The sequence below is a fragment of the Sitophilus oryzae genome, unplaced genomic scaffold (assembly GCF_002938485.1).
Source record: "Sitophilus oryzae breed Bouriz unplaced genomic scaffold, Soryzae_2.0 scaffold_85_pilon_pilon, whole genome shotgun sequence".
Taxonomy (NCBI): domain Eukaryota; kingdom Metazoa; phylum Arthropoda; class Insecta; order Coleoptera; family Curculionidae; genus Sitophilus; species Sitophilus oryzae.
Window position 1 is genome coordinate 3394322 of NW_022147483.1, and position 17701 is coordinate 3412022.

At 31.9% G+C, this 17701-nt stretch overlaps 1 protein-coding gene across 2 annotated transcripts in view; it reads left to right on the forward strand.

The window, feature by feature from the left end:
- The first annotated feature begins 6278 nt into the window (after positions 1 to 6278).
- LOC115890068 (myophilin) overlaps positions 6279 to 17701 on the forward strand; it is a 28853-nt gene continuing 17430 nt past the window's right edge. For both annotated transcript variants that reach the window (XR_004051557.1, XM_030910194.1), the window contains exon 1: positions 6279 to 6473. Coding sequence is in view for 1 of the 2 variants with exons in the window: in XM_030910194.1 (XP_030766054.1) it covers positions 6420 to 6473 (54 nt within the window). In the remaining variant the exon portion in view is untranslated. The remainder of the gene's footprint in view (positions 6474 to 17701) is intronic.

Genomic DNA, 17701 nt, shown 5'->3' on the forward strand with positions numbered 1-17701 from the left:
TGATGCACCGGGTGTCCCACTAAGAATAGCTCTCGGCTGTATCTCGGAAAATATTAGCCGTAGGGCCTACGGAAAAAAATATTTATAACAAAGGGGCTATGAGAAATCAAGTATGTAAAACGGCCGCTAGAGGGCGCAACAGCTATGGAAAATAAGAAAATACAGAATTTTTTACAGAATTTTGCTTAGATAATGGGTACTATATAAATAAAATAGCTTTATAATCCTTAGTAAATTTTGGATTTTTTTTGTAAGAACCATTTTTTCCTACATGCTAAAATAAAGTGGTGGGGGAAGGTTATATCTATCTTAATTTAAATGCTAATAACTCCGGACTGGATGATCAGAATCCAACAAACTAGGGCTTGTTTAAAAGACCGTTCCTTACTCTATATTATACCATAAAAATAATAAAAATAAGCTTTTGAACGTAGACGCTAGGGGGCGCTGTCTTACAATTTAACAAACATTCCGCGTTTTTTCAAAAAAATTAAATACGATAGTATATGTAATTTTAGCTGATAGTAAAGAGTAATAAAAGCTTAAAAAGTCAACTAAAACAGCATCTTGATATCTTCTTTCAAACCCTCTTGATTATGCCCATTCTAATAAAAAAATAAGATAGAAACAGTTAGTTTATTTTAAAATCGATGATGTACCAGAACACCATAATTATCAGGTGTATTAATATCTAATAATTAAGATATTAATAACAGTGAACAAGAAACGATGCCTCAGTGAAGTCATGGTAGGTTTTGGAGAAAAGTTGCTTTTGACGTAATAGTATAAACGTAAAATTGTTATTAGATCAACATTATGATAGTCTTAGTAGCGTTTTTTTTCTTTTGTTTGCTTTTTCAAAATGCCTCTATTATTTGGGTTTTATCTCTAATTTTCTTTATAGTATACGAAGCTGATGCACCAGGTCTTGTAAAATTGTTTCTATTACTTTTTTTTTATTATTATTTATTGTTTCTGTTACTTTTATTTTAATTTGTTTATCTGATGTTAATTATCAAGAAACACGTGTCGTTTTTTGCTAAAAGTGGTTTTTATTGAGTTTTGTCTCTAACTAGCGTGTACCAGCGACTTCGTTCGCGTCGAATTAATCATTTGTAATGGTGATGATAAAGCAAAGCAAGAATTTCCATTAACATACAAACTGGATAAAATTTTCTCACATTTATGTCAGCATGAGAAAAAACAATATGGCCATATTATTATATAACTTGGTAATATTTGAGGGGTAGTTTCATCTCGTTGGAATTTGACTTTCGAAAAATCCGTTTGCCAAAAATAAGCTTTTTACGTCAAGCAGTTTAAGCAGAATCGTGGTTAAGAAATTAGCCAACTTTTTGGAACACCCTGTATGATTTTTTAAACATTTCAAAATATGAAAAAAAACAAAATAAATTATGCTTGTCCAAGCGTTTTCCCGAATGACTAACCGTTTTTTAAATAACAAATATTGTAATATTTGAGGGGCGTTTTCACCCTCTTGGAATTTGAGATTCGAGAAACCCCTCCTTATCGAACCTCTACACCCCACAGTCAATCCGTTTGCCAAAAATCAGCTTTAAACGTCAAGCAGTTTAAGCAGAATCGTGATTACTCAATGGTCATATTTTATGAAACACCCTGTATAAATTTATAAAAAAAATCTTAAAATATGTAAAACAACAAAATAAAATATACGTGTTTAAGAGTTTTCCGAAAAACTCACCGGTTTTTAAATAAAAACTATTTTAATATTTGAGGGATAGTTTCACCTCCTTAGAATTCGAGTTTCGAAAAATTCCTTCTTATCGAACCTCTACACCCTAAAGTCAATCTGTTTTCCAAAAATCAGCTTTTTCGTCAAGCGCTTTAAGCAGGATCGTGATTAATTAACTCAATCATTTTTAAAAAATCTTAAAATATGTAAAAAAACAAAATAAAATATACGTGTTTAAGCGTTTCTTCGGAAACTTGACCGTTTTTTAAATAAAAAATATTGTAATATTTTAGGGGTGGTTTCACCATATACGTATTACCCTTGTATTACTTTTTACAAATATACTCAGCCTAATCTCCAAAAAGTGAAGCCCAAACAGTGAAAGAACAATATGGAATTCTGCATAAGTCTATTTCACCCGGATATTCATTTAACTGAGCATGCCTCACCTGAAGAAGTTTTCATTGGTCGATGTTTTTAAAGGGAAGTGGTTGACTGACATTTCCCCTAACCTTCAATTTGATTTATATTTTTATTATTTATAACACATTATCATGGAGTTGGAAAAATATAAAAAAATAGTTGGAAACAATAAACTAAACAAAATCACTCTTTTACGCGCACAAATAAAAAGTAATACAAACAGAACTAAAACAACAATCAATCGGAGTTTGGCGCAATCGCAGTTCAATCCATATCCGGGTGAAATAGACTTATGCAGTTTTAATATGGAGCTGGGTTATGTTGTCTTTTTCTTACGGCACAGAAATTGCACACGGGGTTAAATAGGGAACCCTGAGTATATTTGTAAAAAGTAATACGTATATGGGTTTCACCCTATTGGAACTGGAATTTCGAAAAATCCCTTCTTATCGAACCTCTACACCCTAGAATCAATATGTATGCCAAAACTGAGCTTCTTATGTTGAGTGGTTTGAGCAGGATCGTGATTAATCAGTATGTCAGTCACTTAAGGATTTTATTTATTACCTATTTATTATATTAGCACAATATTAGTATAGATTTTTTTTTAGTATACGAAGCTGATGCACCAGGTTTTGTAATTGTTTCTATTACTTTTCATCAGGGCATTTTTATTCTAATTTGTTTATCTGATGTTAATTATCGAGAAACACATGTAATTTTTTCCTACAAGGGGTTTTTATTTGTTTTAGCCGGTTTTTTTTTGATTATATGGATCGTAAAAAAATGAAACGTGAGTTTTGTGCTACTTAAGTCTACAGCTTAGCTATTTAAGTGTAAAAAATTAAATAAATAATTCTTTAAAAGTATTTTATTGAGTCTAGTTCGATTTCTGTTCTGAAACCCTGCCCGATTCACGACTTCCATCTAATGTTTTCACCTACTTTAACCTCTGGTCTCCGATGGCATTGTTCGTACCACGATTTAGTCGTTATGTAACGAACCTTTTTGTGAATTTCCTCGGGCTATAGTACTCAACGTCTTTTTACCCGACCGGTTTACCTACAGAGCGCGCCAGAAAAACCGAAAATTTCAGCTAAAATAATCGAAAAAAGTGTCTTAAAATGTTAGAAATTGGGTAAAGGGTGAATCATGGAGGTTTTTTTCTTGTTTAAGGGTTTTGAAGAGTTGTATCGTGTCTTAAACCGTTTTGTGAATTGACCCCTATAAGAGCTTCGACCATCAAAGTTTATAGATTTATAAAAAAAAAAAAGTATATTCAGTTAACACGTCTCCTTTTTGCTGCTCAAGTTCTTTGCTTTAATCTGGCTTTAATCTGATTGTTCTACGCAGTCATCAGCCATATTATATACAGGGTCCGTCAAAAAACTTAAGAATTTTGTTTAAGCGCAAATCCTGGAAAAATATTTTAACTTCTATAGGGTAGCTCAAAAAAGTGTGAGTCGAGATGATTTTTTTTTAAACGGAACACCCTGTATATTATTGCATTTTTGGCTTCTTTTCAGATCACTTTACATAATCCTAAGATATGAGTAAATATATTTCGGTAGTTTTAGAGATATTAATAAATAAACAAAAAAATATATATATTTTTCATTTACTTTAGATGGTCTGTACTTACCTGTGTCACCCTGTGTAGACATTAATTAACAATGTTAAAGAGATCGATATAGTCTCCTATCAATTATTAACAACAAAACTAAAATTTTAAGGAAAAAATATGGGTCAACTTTCGTTTAGCTGAAATCAGTTATTAGAAAAAAAAATTTTTGTCTTTAAAAAGCTACTGTGAACCACGGAAAACACAAATTTTCCTGCGGAATTGCGTAATTTCCAAATTTCTCCATTAGAATAACTGAAATCTGCTATAAAAAATACATTTTGCGTTTTATTTTTAATATTTTTCTGAACATTTAAACACAAAAATTTTCCTGCGGTAATAAGCTGTTTTCATTTTCTAAGGAAATTTATTACACTTTAGAATAGCTGAAATCAGTTATATAAAAAATAAATATATTTTTGCCTTTTAGAAGCGTTTACAAACTCCGGAAAATAAAAAATGCTTGATTTTTATTTTACATTATTAAAATACAAAAACCACAGCTTAACACCCTCCACAAAGAAAAGTTAACCAAAGCAACCCAAATCCTAACAATCTAATAATATTTTTGCAAAATCACAGTTAATTATTAAAATATAAAAACCACAGCTTAACACCCTCCAGAAAGAAAAGCTAACCACAGCAACCCAAATGCTAACCAATCTAATATTTTTGCAAAATCACAGTTAATTATTAAAATATGAAAGAAAACTGCATGATCCAATGATTTTTTATTTTGAATCAGCCCTATTTACGTAAAGCTTTAATAAAAAACAAGAATAAGTGCAACATACCGAGGTACTTATTGTCTACAAGAACCTATATTATCTATTCTACAAGAATTGTTACAGCACCCCTATTCGCTCCCGGGTCCCGTAAGCTTCTAAACTAAAAAATGTATGAAAAACAAAGTGCACAAATTGATATTGACACATTTCCGCAGGAATTTTTTTGTATTTCTTTGCTCGAAAAGGCTCGTATAAAACAAATATAAGTTCATTTTTCATGTAACTGATTTCGGCTATTCTAAAGTCAAAGCATTTTTTTTATGTAAAATAAAAATAAAAAATTTTCGCAGACACTTTTTTGTGTGTTTATGTTTAGAAAAATGTCTAAAACACACCCCGAAGACTAGTTTTGATGTAACAGATTTCGTCTATACTAAAGTGTCCGAAAAATGAAAATGACGCATATTTGTACTCCTAACGCCTTCTAGAACGCATATACAAAGTCATTTTTTATATAACAGATTTCAGCTAAACGAAAGTTGAGTCAAAAATATCTTTTTCATGGCATTGGTACAGACGGAAGAGCGAAACGCTTGCCCAGCAGTTAAAAGACCATACCATAACTTGGTATACTGATGCTTCCAAAACCAATACGGGAACAGGGATCGGAGTGTTTGGGCCGAGAGCTAAATACTCCGAACCAATGGGCACTTACCCTAGTATCCTACAGGCTATAATCTACGCTATCGAAAGATGCGTACAACTTATCTTTGATAGGAACTATCGGAAACAAGAAATAGCCATCTTGTCTGATAGTCAAGCAGCGTAAAAGCGATCAACTCAGTATCAATCAATTCGAAATTGGCCAAAGAATGCATAGAGAAGCTGAATAAATTAGGCAAAGAAAACAAAGTCCTCCTACTCTGGGTGCCTGCTCACCAAGGGATAGAAGGCAATGAAAAAGCAAATGATCTAGCTAGAAAAGGAGCGAACACTCCACTAACTGGACCAGAACCGTTCTGCTTTCCAAGTGGTAATCAACTCAAGGCGGAACTCAAAAACTTGGAAGATTCCGTCCGCAACCTGGAGTGGGAATCTTGCAACGGTCTAAGACACTCGAAGAAGTTTCTGAGGGCTTATGATTAAGAAAAATCACAGATCTTCCTGGGTTTAAGTAAGAACAATCTTCGGATTGTCACGGGGTTTTTAACAGGACACTGTCTCCTCAATTAACACCTCAGTAGATTGAAACTAAGAAGAAACGGCGAATGCAGATTCTGTGGGGAAAATGAGGAAACACAGTACACCTCATCACTGAGTGCGCCGAGACGACAACCATTCGTGCCATGAATTTTGGTACGACTGATATTGGAGATGGAGAACTACCCTCTATAAAACCGTCCCAGATACTGGCTTTTGTCAAAGCCCTGGGACTGTATGATGAGTTATGACTCAAGAAAGGGGGACACAATGGATCTGTAAGGTCGCAGTGATTAACCCCCCTCCCACTCATTCTAAATTCTAATAAATTCTAAATTGGTACAGACTTTATTCTCAATACTTTTTTCTGACACGTTTAAAAAATTCCACACTCATTACAACACATATCCTCTCCATTTTATCAATAAATACCCAATATATCAGTACAAACCTGTTCAAACTGCTCAATACGATTTATCATGGCATCACCTATGTATCGAAACCCATATCTAGCACGTTTCATGCTCGAGGGTTTCCTGCCACTCGAACACCCCTCTTTTTCTAAATCATCCAGACAAACAAGGACGGACAGCAGATACCAGTGACGGCGAACAGCAGAATAGAGACAGAATTCAGTCTTAAAAAACCCACAGCGCTGGGAACAACTTGATAAAAGTGCCACAACATTTTTGTAGACCGGTTTTTTTTCATTCATTCGCACAACTGTAAAAAAATGGCATCGAACAGGGCTACGAAAAGTGGATTTGCCGCGGAGGCACAAAGAAAAGTAAGTTTTTTCAAAGTATTTTCCAGTTTTTGCGGTTTTTTTACGGTTTTTCTAACAGGTGGTCAAAAGAATAACACTTATCGTGGTCAAATAATGTTTTAAATTGTCTAATTAAGGTTTTAAACAATATACTGATATTTTTTGGATTATTTTGGACTGGCGGTCAGTTTCAGTATACTTTATTTTGATGAAACATCAAAAATATCCAATAAATAATATTGTGGAATGCTTGAATAACATTTCTTTTACAATCATTTCGTTAATTTTGCATTTTTACGATATTTCGAACTCTTTGATAAAGGAATAACACTTATTGTGGTCAATATATACTTAATTTTGTTTAAAAAGCATGTTTAAATAAGTTGTTTAAAAGTATTTAAGAATTTTTGTATTTTTTAAAGTTATTTTGAATTGGTGGTCAAAAAATATACTTAATTTTGATTACACATCAAAAATATCCATGAAATAATATTGTACAAAGTTTAAATAAATTTATTTTAAAGTATTTTTGCACTATTTTGAACTAGTAAAAAAAGTAACTTATAAAATGGACGCAAATTATTTTGTTCAAACTTCAAAAAAACGAAGCAATAATATTCTAGATTGTTTAAATAAGTTTTTAAAAGTATTTTTTTTTATTTTTGTGTGTGTTTTAAACGTTATTTTAAACTGGTGGTCAAAAAAATATACATAATTTTGGTAAAACTTCAAAAATATGCAAGGAATAATATTGTAGAATTTTTAAATATCTTTTTTTTTAAAAGTATTTCGTTATTTTTGCGTTTTTTACTATACAGGGTGGTCCGAACTGTATTCCTGTATATTGAACTAGTCGTCTAAACACTATACTATCTTATACCATGGGCGCAATAATATACCTACTTTATTTTGTACAAACTTCAAAAAATCAAATGAATAATATTCTAGAATGTTTAAATTATTATTTTATAGATCGGTAAGATCAAATGTTACTGATAAAAATTCTTTTTAGGATATACTAAAGGAAGAGCACGTACAGTTAAAAATAAGTGTTGTGCATATTAATTGAAATATTAAAAAAAACGTTCTTAATTGTTACAACAGGAATTCATAGAACGCATAGTTAATGCGGTATGTTAAAATACCAATTAGTTTTTGTAGCTAAGTAACAGTTAAACATTCATTTAATTAAAAAAAATGTTTCAATTTATATATCTATAATTATTGTAAATTTTATTGAATTATTAGTTTTATCTATAAAAATAATTCTCTTATATTGAAGGAATATCACAGATAACGTAGTATAAATGTTATCTGTGGTTATATTATTGATATCAATCCTATGATGTGATTAAAAATTAATAAAATATTATCTGTGACATAGGCATTTATTATTATAACAAATAAAATGGAGTTTAGATAACATTTTTTGTTTAATCAATTATCGGATTCTTATTATACAGGGTCGTGCAAATGTGCGTAGCGTATTTATTTGTAGGTTCTACAGTATGTCTTCGGATTGTCTTTACAAGAGGAAAAACTTTTTTAATATTGACATTTTGAGAAAAATGCATTGTATACAGGGTGAGTTTCCTACGATGTTCTCTATGGGTATCTCGGAAACTACTGGAGATAGAGAGTCGGTTAAATGGGGAAAGAATTGCAGTTTTGTGGGGTCATAAATATGCGCCTTTCAGATTTTTGATAAAGTTCATGGCTTACTAGATATTTCGAAAAAAACTAATTTTGGCTATTTTAAAAATTGTCTCTAATTCCATTATAAGCTATTTTAGACAAAAAGTTTTCAGATAAAAGTTGTAGATAATCACATCCTTAATGAACCTGTGTCCTCCGTTTTTTTCTAAAGCCTGTCATTTTTGACATATGAAACAAACATTTTTTAAGCTTTTCAGCGATATAAGCTATAATATATTTTCTTCGAAAAATTATCGAGTTATAGCCAATTTTTATCAATTTTAAATAATTTCACTTAGTTAGCCATGGAAACAAGTTTAATCGTCTTTGCTCTCATAAATGTGAAGCTGTCACATCCAAACTTTGTAAATTAAAATAAACAAAAATTGTAAATATGAATTTTTCAAATGAACCCATTTAACCGACTCTCTACCTCCAGTAGTTTCCGAGATACCCATAGAGAACATCGTAGGAAACTCACCTTGTATAAACAAATTGCTTGTTCTAAAATTGTCAATCCTATGGAAAATCTAGAAATTTGTATCTGTTCTGTGATAAAATCATGAAAATATAGTTGAATTCAATCAAAACGCGTTTCTATGGTAATATAATTTCGTTTTGATTCTTTGATAGATTGTTATTAGCTTTTTTCGTTTTCCTGTTATTACCGATTCTGAAACGTCCTAGAATTCTGCAGCGCATGCGCAAATGAAATAATGTCTTCATATTTCCTTCTGCGCATACGCATCATAGTTCTAGGACGGTTCAGAATCGGTAATAACAGGAAAACGAAAAGAGCTATTGATAGCATTTTAATTAACGTCATATTTTTGTTGTTTTCAAATGTTAAAGAAGCACAAAATTTATTTTTTCCATAGTAACTGTTAAAATTGCCTTATATCTATCAAAAATAGTAGATAAAATAGTACTTTAACCACAAGGGTGGATTAAATGATACTTTAACAGCGAGGATAGGTTAAAAACTGTATTTCTTCTCGCACGTTTTTTAATTGCTTCCATTTTTGAAAATTTTTCTATTCCTTTTCATAAGTTATTCGCGATTGAAATGGAAGTAGTTTGGATATGGCATGTGTCGCCTCAGCCTGAATATCTGTTGGTAATTTACTTATTTCGTTTTAAGCCATTTCTGGCTCTAATTCAATCAGCGATCGACACGAAAGAGAATTAAAAAATATTGACTCAAAACAGACAACTAAAGAGACAGCTTTGTTTATTTGTCAAATTACATAGAAACCAACGCCAACCCAGCACAATATTTTTGCTACTCGTAATAAATTCCTTGAAATAATAATTTCTGAATATTTTTTAAAACGTACCTAACTTTTAATATGAAAAAAAAGTTAATCAAGATAATAATAACCATCTATCAAAGAATGAAAACGAATTGTTATTACTTTATTACCATGATTTTTTGGACTCTCTTTTTAGGACTTTATTCATATTTTCATGTTTTTTTTAAATTTTTTCTAAAACGGTAGGTATGGAAATTTGGAAAAGTATAAACGCGATTAACAAAGGTACACCTGGTATATAAAAAGGGTCTCAAACACAACGTCTTGTCATTTCCTTTATGTAAAACATTAGTTAACCAATCTAGAACTTTAAATACTGAGATTAAAATTTTCGTACTATGTTTTGGTTGAAAGTTTGACCTACATTTGGAAATCAATACTGCCCTGGATGTGTTTGCAGCCTCGGATACGCGTCTGGACCTCATAGAAATAAGTTAATATAGAGCAGCTCTATAATATTTGTTGAAATAACCATCACGTTTTAGTTCAAATCTTGTAATGATGCCGAATTTCACAGGAATATCAGTTGAATGCTTTGGATTACAGAAATTTAATGATCTTTCACATTTTTGAGACTACAAATTTAGTTTAATACGGTCCTGTTCCTTTATACGTACCCATTAAAATACCAGGTACGATTTTTTTCGCTGAGCTTGTGCAAATTTATTAGTGCTGATTTTTGCATGAACCCGAATACGTGGGTTTACCAGTGACGTGCCTATATTTTTATTATCTAAATAAATAAAATTAATAAATAAAGTAAAATCCTTCTTATTGAAGGAAATCCTCCAATTCTGGCAACATGGTATCATTCTGTCGAGATTAGTTCTGTTTGATTTGTTAAGCAATCGTTACAGTTTGCTTTATACCGCAGTTGATAAGTACAAATTCAAACATACAGCTTCAATGACATCATTATTTATTTATAACAACGCTTTCTCAGTAATAAGTACTTATTGAATAAACTTAAACGGAAAAAATATCACTTTTATTTGCAAATACGTTACGCAAAATTTATCTTTCAAAAATGGAAGAACGTCTGTAATCTGTAATATAGACCGGGTGACCAGATAATTTCAAGTATTTTTTGGCAGTTTTTAATGAATAATTTTGTATTTAGTCATTGATATAAGTTAATCACCGCGACCTTATACAGGGTGTCCCAATATTCCGTGGATATAGAACTACTACGTATTTTTGGGATCTATACTATACATATATACTGCTATTACTCGCTGACGAGTATTTGATACGCCAGTGCCGGATTAAGGTTCTAGGGGGCCCGGGGCTATAGGCTACCCTTGGGGCCCCCAGGTCGGATTATTTTTTCCTCATTGCTGTTATTTTCACTTAAACTAATATTGCTTAAAGTTGAACAGGAAGGCAGTTGTCATGATCTTGATTTTTATTCAACTCAGAATTTGACGTTAAAGGGGTTTCGCAAATACTAAAAAAGTCTGTTACTTTAGTCAATTTTAAAGTTTTCTTTAGTTTTTCTTCTTGAATCTGAAATTAATTTAAAATATCCCTAAGTTTTCGTAGATTTAAAAATACAGGGTGTTCCGAAACTATTGTATCAAAATCTAAAGGTAGGTAGATCTCGCCAAAACTGATGGTCGGAAATGCGTCGTTTTCAAAATACAGGGTGTTAAACTTTTAAGAAAAAAAATCGATCTTTTTTAATATCTATTACACCACTGTATACCACCCTACGGTACTTAAACAAAATATTATTGAATTGAATATTATTGCACCGTTTTCGCTTAAAAAAATAAAAACCATTTTCGGCTTTTCATACATGGCCAAATCGCTAAAATGGTAATGTAAATTTTTAATGGTAAAACTTGAAAAACGACAATTTAGGTTTTTGGGCATTTTAGTTCGTACTATGTTCATAGAAAGAAGTTTTTGGAAAATAAAAAATCTTTTTAAACTTAAATTTGCCATTTTACAAATTTTGCCATTAAAATTTATGATAACATTTTAGCGATTTGGTCATGCATGAAAATGGTTTTTATTTTTTTACGCGAAAACGGTGCGTCGGACAAAAAAAGTCAAGAAATAAAATATGTTGTAAATTGAATGGTGATTTCAAAAATAATATTAATTTTATTTAAAAAGTAGTGGCGTACCATTCAACGCGAATTCCAATAGAGACTTCAAACTCTATAGATATAAAAAGACTCAAAAGACCTTTAAAACAAGGTATCACTCGACCCCCTATTCCATTTAAAATTTTAAGGGTGATAGCTACTCCGTCAAAGGGGTGCAAGCAAAGAGGGTGCAAATACCAAAAAAATAATTCTCCCTGAAAAATAAAATCGACGTGTCCGAACATTTTTCGAATTATTTATTTACAAGCAAGAAACCCGGGGTGGAAAGTTTTCGGTGAACCACCCTGTATAGATTTTTTCTTAAAAGTTTAACACCTTCTATTTTGAAAACGACGCTCTTCCGACCATTAGTATCCAATTTCAAAATATTTTGGCGAGATCTACCAATCCTTACATTTTGGCATAATAGTTTCGGAACACACTATATATTATTGAAAAATGTTGCTTAAAATAAGGCATAAAGCTCTTAAAACATCAATATCTCTCATTAATACGAGTATTGTTTAGCAATTTTCAAAATTGGAGTAGTTCTCGAATTTTTCATATTTTATGAGCATACGGGAATTCTTTTTCATTTTTCATAAAGTTTATTTTTAAAAAAGGAATAGTATTTTATGGCCTCTATATAGGTACCTATTATATATTAATGCGCTTATTTTTAAAAGAAGAAACTTAAGAAAGTTATTGTAAATTGAATTGTTAATACCAAAGTTCTTATATATATGATCATATCCAGTAAATGCGTAATAAGCACTAAAACTGATTCCTACCTTATTATTAGCAGATCCACTAAGATATTTTCTACATGACATTTTTTCATAAATGCGCTATACACTACACAATTCAAAAACATATTATTGTTCTTGTTTTCTTAAATCTATTATTGGCAATCACTTACTTCATAGATGCGTTATGCAGAAATAACTAATCAAATAGAATAAAAAAGAGGAATCTAATCTGAATAATTCCCTTAGCGCTTTCGGCTTTCGGTAATCCATCCATCCAGAAAAATTTAAAAAGAAGAACAAGCCATTGTCTATGCAGCAATCTTGATATTTTTTTGGGAAAGTGTTTTGCCGCCCAAAAAAGAAAAGAAAAGAGTCTGTTTTGACATTATGAGAATAACAAGTTGGCTGTTGCAATATATTTAATAAGACTAAATATATTTCTGCTGCACTGTTGCAGGTGTTCCAGGCTGGATTTTATTTTTTTATTGTTTTTAAAATACAGTTTTAGTTACTTTTATAATAAATTGAAGATTTATAACAATATGTGACGAAAAATCGGTTTTTGTTACAAATCGGTATTTTTCGTAATATATGTACATTTTCATTTAACTAATCTCGATTTAACTCTATGAATCTCGATTTTAAATTCTCCTAATTTGGGGGCCCCTCTCAATGACGGGGCCTGGGGCTATAGCCCCCATAGCCCCCTCCCCCTTAATCCAGGCCTGTGATACGCATCAGAAGATGGTCACGCAAGGCATTTTCTTTCATGAGCTTTTCTGTGACTGAAAAGCCCGATACGTGATGTTATCTGTCTACCGCACTCCGGACATTCAAAAATCTCATTGCTTTGTTGCCTCTTTCCTTTTTGGTTGTCGCTGTTAAGTGAGTTTACAATTCTTCTCCATTCCGTTCTATTGTGAGCTGCCTCTTCCCACTCATTCTACATACGTTAATCCCCTTTAAGTTTTCGTGGAAAATATCGTTGTACCTTTCGAGTTTTCCACCCGGCCTCCTCTTAACCTCTACAAGCTCACCGTAAATCAGAGATTTTGGTATGCGGTTTTCTTGCATTCTGCATACGTGACCAGTCCATCTTAAGCGGGACTTTGTAATCATGACTTCAATACTCTCGCAGTGAGCTTTTTCAAGGACCGATACGTTTGAGACATGATGGAACCATTTGATTCTTAAGAGTTGTCTAAGATGTCTCTGTTGCAACTTGTTTAATGCGTTCATGTGTCGGAGGTACACAGTGGTTTCGGCAATGGAAAAAAAAACCAAAAAGAGGGTGTTAAATCGGGTTTAAATTATTCTATCTTACATCGAGTTAGTTCAAAGACAATATAATAATATTACTTTTTTAATTTAATTACTAGTTTTGAATTTACAACACCTCCTTGTTGACAATTTTCTTAATATACGAAACGCGCACACAAACCAAACCGAAAACAAGTAATATTTTACAGCCCTTCTTTTAATTCCTAAAAATCGGTATTACCCAGGAACTGTTTCGTTTATCCATGGGTATTAAAAGTAAAAATCATTTTGCCAAAATATACCGTGCCTTTGATGCAGTTTAGTTTGAATCTATTTCTAATAAAGTTACTTTACTTCTTACTTTAATCAGACTAGAGCAAAAAAGCTTTACCGAGCTTTGGTCTCGGATTAATTTGACTAAAAAAAGCAACTGTTAAAGTAGTGATTCTATAAATTTTATGGCCACATTCGGCCACGTTTGTTAAAAATTTAAAATAAAATATAAACAGTGTGGAAAAAAATGAAAACTACATTCTTCATTTTTGCGGATGCCGATGAATTCATTTAATATAATTTACTTTTTTTGCCACTTAAAATTATATAAATATCATTATATTGTATAAGATTTAAATTATAATAATTTGAACCACAGTAACTAAACTGAGCATCAATTGAAGCGTAAAGTGCAAATTTTTGCATTAAGTTTAACTTCTTGTATTTTTTAAACTTTTGAAGGAATTTTGAATTTGCCAGCCAGATTCTAAAACATTGTTTTATCGACTATCGAACCGTTCTTTGTAGTTTTTTTCAATTATTGGTCAGGACCCATAATACAGGGTAAAACAAAAATGCGCGCATTTTTAACAAAATTTTAAGTGAGCCTCATTTTGTGGAGGGATGGAGATCCATTTTTTGTGAGTAATTTGAAGGAGGTGTTTTATACCTCGGGACGTTTATGAGTTTTTTTGGCTATCGCTCTCCATTGCCATGTTTTCGATATTCTTATGATTGTCGGTAGAGTTTTAATACAAATAATTTTATCTCATTGTGAAATGAAGATATCGTATTTTTAAGCATTATGCATTTTAATGTATAATTAAATAAAGCAAACAAATAGTTTTATAAAACTAAAAAGTGTTACAGTTATACAGGGCGTTAAAAATTTATCTAGCTGGTATATTTAAATTATATGAACAGGTTTTGGTTTTATTATGTATCTTGGCATAACAAAAGAAGCATTTAACACTTTTTCATTAACGATACAGTATAATGACTTAGTATAATCATTAGTTAATACGCATAATACTCAAAAATACAATATATTAATTTCATAATGAGATAAATTTATTAGAATTAAAACCTTACCGAAAATCATAAAAAAAGGAAAACATCGCAATGGAGAGCGATACCACAAAAAACTCAAAACGTCCCGAGGTATAAAACAGCTCTTTTAAAATACCCACAAATAATGGAAATCCTCCATCACCCCACAAAATGGAGGTCACTTAAAATTTTGTAAAAAATGCACGCATTTTTGTTTTACCCTGTATTATGGGTATTGGCCAATAATTAAATAAACTGCAAAGAACGGTTCGACAGTCGATAAAAAAGCGTTTCAGAATCTGGCTAGCAATTCAAAACGCCTTCAATAGTTCAGAAAATACAAGAAATTCAACTTGATGCAAAAATTTTCACTTTACACCATGTTATTTGATGTATTTTATTAAGCTGAATCGAATAAAATCCGTCCCAATGCGATTCGATTAACGGTTTAGGAAATATAGGGTTTTTTCGTTATATTATCAGTTTCACGCCACTGTGCGGCAGCCAGGTTTCGCTTCCATCAAATACGTGTAAATTTAAACGTATTTGGCTTCCATATAACATGGTGGGAATTATTATTGCTCGGTACACTGCAAGTTTCGTTTTGTGCTCAAGTCATGATTGTAGAAAACCCTGTCTTTTAATTTCCAGAATGTTCTTGAGGCGCTGCTAATCGTGTGCTGAATTTCAGAGTCGATATTGGCTTTTTTCGAAATCAAACTGCCGATTTTTGGGATCGAAATAAGTTTATTGGACACAATTTACCTCTGTACAAAAGTGCTTCGTTTGTCCGCTAGAGGACAGCAAACTATAAAAAAATAAACACATTTTTTCAGATATTTTAAGAACAGTTGTTCCGATTTGAATGAGATTTTGGGTGTCTAATTTTTGCTAAGTGCTTTAACATTTGACTTCAACGACTTTTTTCTTTAACTGAAATCAAGGAAAATCTTTGATTTTTATCGGTCGTCAGAAAAAAAACGACTCTACCTTTACTTACATTTCTGAGAACATAACGTACTACATACAGGATGAAATGCTCTAGTATGGGCAACAATAAATAACATTTGTGTTAATTGGGAACGATTAGTAAAATAAATTATATCCTGTTGTGGTGGTGAGATAACGTGTATTTTAGTATGTAGTATTTTGCCTTGAAATCTTATGACCTATTAATTGGTTTACTGATAACTTCTCTAAAGTTTAACTTATTTGTTGACAGTAGAACTAATAGAAAAATAAAGTACCTCTATGTGTATTTTTAGTGGATTACATCAACTGAAATATTCTTACAATGATAATGATTTAATTTGATTTGACAAGTAATTACATAGATTTGTAATACTATGGATTCAGGGGAGTGCCGCTCGAATGGCTTAAGTCATATCTTGGCAACAGAAGGCAGCTTGTGAGAATTGATACGTCTATGTCTTCCTGTAAGCCTTTAGAATGTGGTGTCCCTCAGGGTTCAGTACTTGGCCCTATTTTGTTTCTGGTGTTTCCCAACGACATTGCAAATCTAGACATTAGTGGTAAAATTTGCCTCTTTGCGGACGATACTAGTTTCACTTGGAGCGGCCCAGATGTTACGGCACTATATAATACAGTTCTTTCAATCAACGATAATACTATATCCAGTGACTTTACGCACCATTAAATCTTGGTGCGATTCTAATCTCCTATGCCTCAACCTATCAAAAAATAAAGTTTTGTTATATAAAACTACTATACAACTTTTGTACTTAATAACACCACTATTGACGTCGTGGACTCTGCGAAATTCTTAGGGCTTGTTGTAGACAACTCGTTAAAGTGGGACTTGCACATCGAAGCTTTATCAAAGAAACTAAGCGCTGCCTATTTTGTGCTAAGATCAGTTTCTAAGGAACTTAACTTACCAACGTCTAGATAAGGCTATTATGCCCTTTTTGAATCACATCTTCGTTATGCCCTTCCATTCTGGGTACTACAAAATTTGTATTCGTATTTTCAAATTTCAAAAGAGAGCAGTTCGATATTTATTGGGACTCAACAGTAGAACTCACTGCCAGAATTTTTTAAAAATTTCAAAATACTGACTCTTCCTTCTTTATTCATTTTTGAATCCGTTTGCTTAATCCGCAAGCACATATCTGCTATTCCCGAAAGGCCATCTCACAATTATCCACTTAGGAATGCGGAGCACGATCTTTATCTGCCAATTTTTATTTACAATGCCAAAAAAATGTACAATCATCTGCCTTTGAATATCAAGTCGCTTTCATTCTTTCCCGCATTTCGGAAAGCTCTGAAATCATACTTTCTGGAGAGATCCCTATATGCGGTAAACGACTTTTTTGTTGATGTTTAATCATGAACAATTTTGAATTTTAAAATTTTGATCATCTCACACACTGGTCAAAAGTCGAGTATTCAATATTTTATAACTCTTAAAATTTTATCCATCTACAATTTTCCTATTGTAAAATTTTAGTAGATGGAAACTTAGAAAACTACTTCTATTGGTTAGTATGAAATAAATCAACTAATCGCGAAGCACTTCTCATGCTTGCGTAGTATAAAGCTGTTGAATGAAAAGGACCGACTTATGTGGATTTTGTATAGCTCCATCTCAAAAATTTGGCTTCAATTCCTGGTCCTTACTAGCAATACATATAGTCTTACTGGTAAACTCTGGTGATCTTTACTTATAATAAGTGACTTATAAAACTATGTATAAAACTTGTATAGTTTCTTTTTCTTTTACTGCGCAAACAAAATGAAATAACCGGGCGAGTCATCAAAATAAAGCAAAATGTCGCAGTAGTCCTTGGCCT